Below are 6,000 nucleotides of genomic sequence, written 5' to 3' on the forward strand. Positions count from 1 at the left end.
CCACCTGACAGATGTGGCATATCAAGAAGCTGACTAAACCACATGATCATTACACAGGTGCACCTTGTGCTGGGGACAATAAGGCCTCTCTAAAATGTGCGGTGTTGTCACACAACACAATGCCACAAATGTCTCCAGTTGAGGGAGCGTACAATTCTTATCCTGACTGCAAGGATGTCCACCAGAACTGCTGCCAGAGAATTTAATGTTAATTTCTCTACCATAAGCCGCCTAAATATCATTTTAGAGTTTCGCAGTAAGTCCAACCAGTCTCACAACCGCAGCTGATGAAACTGAGTATTTCTGTCTGTAATAAAGCTCTATTGTGGGGAGAAACTCATTCTGATTGGCTGGCTGCACCCCTGCTTAGTCATGTGAAATCCATAGGTTAGGACATGAATTTATTTAATTGACTGATTTCCTAATGAACTAACTCAGATTCTTTTGAAATTGTTGCATGTATTTTTGGTGTGTGTGTATATATATATGTGTGTGTGTGTATATATATATATATATATAATATGTGTATATAATTTATATATTTATAATATATATATATATGTGTGTTTATATATAATATATATACAGTTGGGCAAAAAAGTATTTAGTCAGCCACCAATTGTGCAAGTTCTCCCACTTAAAAAGATGAGAGAGGCCTGTAATTTTCATCATCGGTACACAAAAAATTCCAGAAAATCACATTGTAGGATTTTAATGAATTTATTTGCAAATTATGGTGGAAAATAAGTATTTGGTCACCTACAAACAAGCAAGATTTCTGGCTCTCATAGACCTGTAACTTCTTCTTTAAGAGGCTCCTCTGTCCTCCACTCGTTACCTGTATTAATGGCACCTGTTTGAACTTGTTATCAGTATAAAAGACACCTGTCCACAACCTCAGTCACACTCCAAACTCCACTATGGCCAAGACCAAAGAGCTGTCAAAGGACACCAGAAACAAAATTGTAGACCTGCACCAGGCTGGGAAGACTGAATCTGCAATAGGTAAGCAGCTTGGTTTGAAGAAATCAACTGTGGGAGCAATTATTAGGAAATGGAATACATACAAGACCACTGATAATCTCCCTCGATCTGGGGCTCCACGCAAGATCTCACCCCGTGGGGTCAAAATGATCACAAGAACGGTGAGCAAAAATCCCAGAACCACACGGGGGGACCTAGTGAATGACCTGCAGAGAGCTGGGACCAAAGTAACAAAGCCTACCATCAGTAACACACTACGCCGCCAGGGACTCAAATCCTGCAGTGCCAGACGTGTCCCCCTGCTTAAGCCAGTACATGTCCAGGCCCGTCTGAATTTTGCTAGAGAGCATTTGGATGATCCAGAAGAAGATTGGGAGAATGTCATATGGTCAGATGAAACCAAAATATAACTTTTTGGTAAAAACTCAACTCGTCGTGTTTGGAGGACAAAGAATGCTGAGTTGCATCCAAAGAACACCATACCTACTGTGAAGCATGGGGGTGGACACATCATGCTTTGGGGCTGTTTTTCTGCAAAGGGACCAGGACGACTGATCCGTGTAAAGGAAAGAATGAATGGGGCCATGTATCGTGAGATTTTGAGTGAAAACCTCCTTCCATCAGCAAGGGTATTAAAGATGAAACGTGGCTGTGTCTTTCAGCATGACAATGATCCCAAACACACCGCCCGGGCAACGAAGGAGTGGCTTCGTAAGAAGCATTTCAAGGTCCTGGAATGGCCTAGCCAGTCTCCAGATCTCAACCCCATAGAAAATCTTTGGAGGGAGTTGAAAGTCCGTGTTGCCCAGCAACAGCCCCAAAACATCACTGCTCTAGAAGAGATCTGCATGGAGGAATGGGCCAAAATACCAGCAACAGTGTCTGAAAACCTTGTGAAGACTTACAGAAAACGTTTGACCTCTGTCATTGCCAACAAAGGGTATATAACAAAGTATTGAGAAACTTTTGTTATTGACCAAATACTTATTTTCCACCATAATTTGCAAATAAATTCATTAAAAATCCTACAATGTGATTTTCTGGAGAGAAAAAAATCCCATTTTGTCTGTCATAGTTGAAGTGTACATATGATGAAAATTACAGGCCTCATCTTTTTAAGTGGGAGAACTTTCACAATTGGTGGCTGACTAAATACTTTTTTGCCCCACTGTATATATGTGTGTGTATATATATATGTGTGTGTGTATATATAATATATATACACACACATATATATTATATACACCACACACACACATATATACAGTGGGGCAAAAAAGTATTTAGTCAGCCACCAATTGTGAGTGTGTGTGTATATATATATATTATATAAACACACACATATATATATATACACACATATATATTTATACATATATATGTATATATATATTTATTTATACATAATATATATATTTATACATATGTGTGTGTGTGTGTGTATATATTATATATACACACACACACACACACATATATATATATATACACACACATATATATATATATAAGTGTGTGTGTATATATCACTCGATGTACAAGACATTTGTAACACCTGCTCTTTCATGAGACTGACCAGGTGAGTTATGATCCCTTATTGATGTCACCTGTTAAATCCACTTCGACCAGTGTAGTTTAAGGGGAGGAGACCGGTTAAAGAAGGATTTTAAGCCTTGAGACATGAATTGTGTATGGGTGAATGGGCAAGACAAAATATTTAAGTGCCTTTAAACAGGGTATGGTAGTAGGTTCCAGGCACACTGGTTTGAGTGTCAAGAACTGCAACAGTGCTGGGTTTTTCACACTCAACTGTTTCCTGTGTGTATCAAGAATGGTCCACCACCCAAAGGGCAGCCAGCCAACTTGACAACTGTGGGAAGCATTGGAGTCAACATGGGCAACTATCCCTGTGGACTGCTTTTGACACCTTGTAGAGTCCATGCTCTGATGAATTGAGGCTTTTCTGAGGGCAAAAGGGGGAGGTGGAACTCCATATTAGGAAGGTGTTCTTAAAGTTTTGTACACTCCGTGTATACTATTTGGCGCAATGATAAATACAGGGGGAACATTGAATACCCAAGAGGCTTTCACACTGGTGTGCTATGTGGACTTGTGTATTATGCTGTATCATATACCTTAACAATATACTGTAGGCACTTGCATTTTGGCATATTGTGTATAGACTCACATACTTGCACCACAGAATCCACTTGGGTGTACCGTTTGCGTTTTACTCTTTGAAGTATAAACACATGCACTAATCAAATGTATTGCCAATCATTCTCTTCTCCCTCCAGAAAAACTGATCGTGTGCATCACCCAGAGTAAGCTGCCCCTGCCCTACCACTGCTACTGAGGAGAGACCCACAGACTTGCTCTCATCCCCCTCTTTCGCTCCTTCCATCACAAGTCTGTGGTTATGAAGATGAGGGTTGGCATCCAAAGAAAGCAGTTGTGTTGCAATCAGAAATCTAACACTCAAACTGACACCACACACACACGGATCATAGTAGCATCAGAAATATATTATCTCGAAGTTTTATTGATATTCCCTTTTTCAAGGCAATCATCTTTGTTTGACAATCATTGTTTATTTCTGTTGTTTCTATGGTTACTTACATCCAACATTTGGCTCAGTGAGCGTTCGTTAGATTTATCGTCCTCATACTCATCCATGTGTGTTGTCGTGAATCAGATTGCTGCCATCACCTGCATCCTGAGATGAATTTATTTTTAAATATCTGTAGGGTATGTATATAAAAAGAGGACATGTTTGATTGGTAAGGGAGGTGTCTGCCTTCAAGGTTGATTTTAATTTAAATAGTACCCAGATTGGGATTGGTGAGTGGGAAGTGACTGGTGGACCAATGGGGCTCGGCCCTCATAGATTCAGAATGTCTGTATAGGAGTTATTTTAATCTCTTCTAGTTATCTTCGTCTGGTTGGTTTTGGGTTAGTTGGGAGAGTTTAAGGCCGGTGTTTGTGTGTGAGTGCCATACAGGAGATCTGTGTGTGAGATGGATGTGTGTGAGAGCTTCGTTAACGAACAAAACCCATATGACCATTTGTTTTAAAGGATTTCATTTTGTGCTTTCATGCGTTTTTCTACTCCTGTGGCAAATATTTATTTTATTTGTCTGTTCTTTTCAATTGTGGCTTTTACAGATTTACCAACTGCATCTTGTCGAGTGATAATCTTTTTTTTTTTTACGTGTCTGTTTCCCCTAATGTAAAGATATGACCGTTAGACTGCTGTCTTACCCTCCTGATATGTTAACTTTGGCTGTGTGGATTTAGCTTCTGCTGTGCAGGTAGCTGGAATACTACAGTTCACACACTGTTAAAAAGCACCACAGCTCTTAGTCCTACATTGCCCTAGATAACGTTCCAACACTAAACTACAACACTAGGAACTCATTCCCCACACTACTATACAGAACCCCACTACAGACCTGGGGCCTATTCAATTGGATGGGTTGTTAGAAATGTATTGCATAGAACTCACAAGATTCTTTATTCTGCATGTTAGACATTATTAGTGTCGGTTTTAATAAAAGACAGTTCTCTGCAATGCTCTGAACCACCTATAACGCTAATCGCACTATAGTTCAGTCAGTACTTACTGTTACACCGGACAGAGCAATGTGCCGCTGATATGGACCAATGGTTGAAAAGGAGAATGAGGTTGGACTTCTCTATAAATGACACTTGTAGTTACGTATTGAGAGAATTGGTTCCCTCAGAGGTGACTCGAGTGTAGACACAGCGGGACCAGGCTAAGGGGAAAACACTAAAAGCACATTTTGGTATATAAGATCTGTTCTTTGTGCTTTGACTTAATTTTGTGCCCGTGTTTTTAATATTTTGTTTTCTGATTTGGGAGTGGTTGTTGGGAGTGATGGGTGAAGCATATGCAACCTGTTATACTTTTTATTCTGCTTTTACCACTTTCTTTGAATGGCAAGAGACCAATTCCACATGCATCATTTCTCGTTATTATTGCCTATTCATGTACAATGATGAACATACCTGCCTTGGTTCTGAAAAGTTTCTTTTTCAGGAAGAATATGTAACTGGCAATACTGTTTTATAAAATAAAGATCTTTTCTCAGACCAGATTTGATAAGATTTGTGTGCATGTGTGACAGCTAGAGATGTGTACTTGGGATAAACATGTCCAATTAAAGGGGTACAGCTTAGGGAGTCTGGTTACCCAGACAAACTAACTCAAACACACACATTCAAGCCTTAATAACCATGAAGGCTTGAGCTACGGGTGGTCTGCTCAGTCTTGTGCCTCACTCAGTTAATATGCATCTACTACATTTGAGATGCCTGAAAGGGGTTTCTACCCCTCTGAATTTGCTTTTGAGTCTACACCTTGGCCAGTAAGTCCTAGACATTGCTGTATGTGACCTAACAGGCTAATGTGACCCTGGGGAACATTTTGGCCACAGATGAAATTTGAGTGTTTAATGTGCTCAGCCTTCTTTGACTCATGTCTCACGCTGTGAGACGATACCAGGGGGTATGTGACCAATGAACATGAGCGCTTTAAAGTGTCTCAATGTCCCCTCGTAAACCCTTATCAGTATTCCAGACATCTCTGCAGACAGACATTACAGCTTATGCAGTTTAACTACAGCTGAAGGCTGGATCATGAAGCCTCAAGTATGTGTGAGTGCACTAGTAGACTTACCATTAGGCGGAGGAGGCAGGGGCCTCATGAGCTGGGCATAGAACATTTCTCAGCTCGAGCCCCTTAATCTGTTTAAAATAGATGTTTTTTTTAACATGGGCTGCGTCTCAATCCACTGCATCTGCTGATGTCAGCGCTACAACGATGTTTGTCAGACCAGGAGACATCACGAAAACCTCTGTAGCGTCCGAACGGTTTGGCCTAGAAATTGTAACTCTCACGAATACTGGTGTTCTCCGTTTTGCTCTACGACCCCAACAAGTGTCACGGGGCTCGTCTGAAGGTAACCCGGTTCCGGGCCGAAAAATGAATAGGGC

The 6,000-nt window shown here is 40.6% G+C and overlaps 1 protein-coding gene across 6 annotated transcripts in view; it reads left to right on the forward strand.

Annotated features, from left to right (window-relative positions):
* LOC139574370 (catenin delta-1-like) overlaps positions 1-5,102 on the forward strand; it is a 43,372-nt gene extending 38,270 nt beyond the window's left edge. For all 6 annotated transcript variants that reach the window (XM_071398885.1, XM_071398881.1, XM_071398879.1 and 3 more), the window contains one exon: positions 3,282-5,102. In XM_071398885.1, the coding sequence (XP_071254986.1) occupies positions 3,282-3,340 (59 nt within the window). In that variant the 3' untranslated portion in view covers positions 3,341-5,102. The remainder of the gene's footprint in view (positions 1-3,281) is intronic.
* Positions 5,103-6,000: the final 898 nt, after the last annotated feature.

This window comes from Salvelinus alpinus, chromosome 4 (genome assembly GCF_045679555.1).
Source record: "Salvelinus alpinus chromosome 4, SLU_Salpinus.1, whole genome shotgun sequence".
Taxonomy (NCBI): Eukaryota; Metazoa; Chordata; class Actinopteri; order Salmoniformes; family Salmonidae; genus Salvelinus; species Salvelinus alpinus.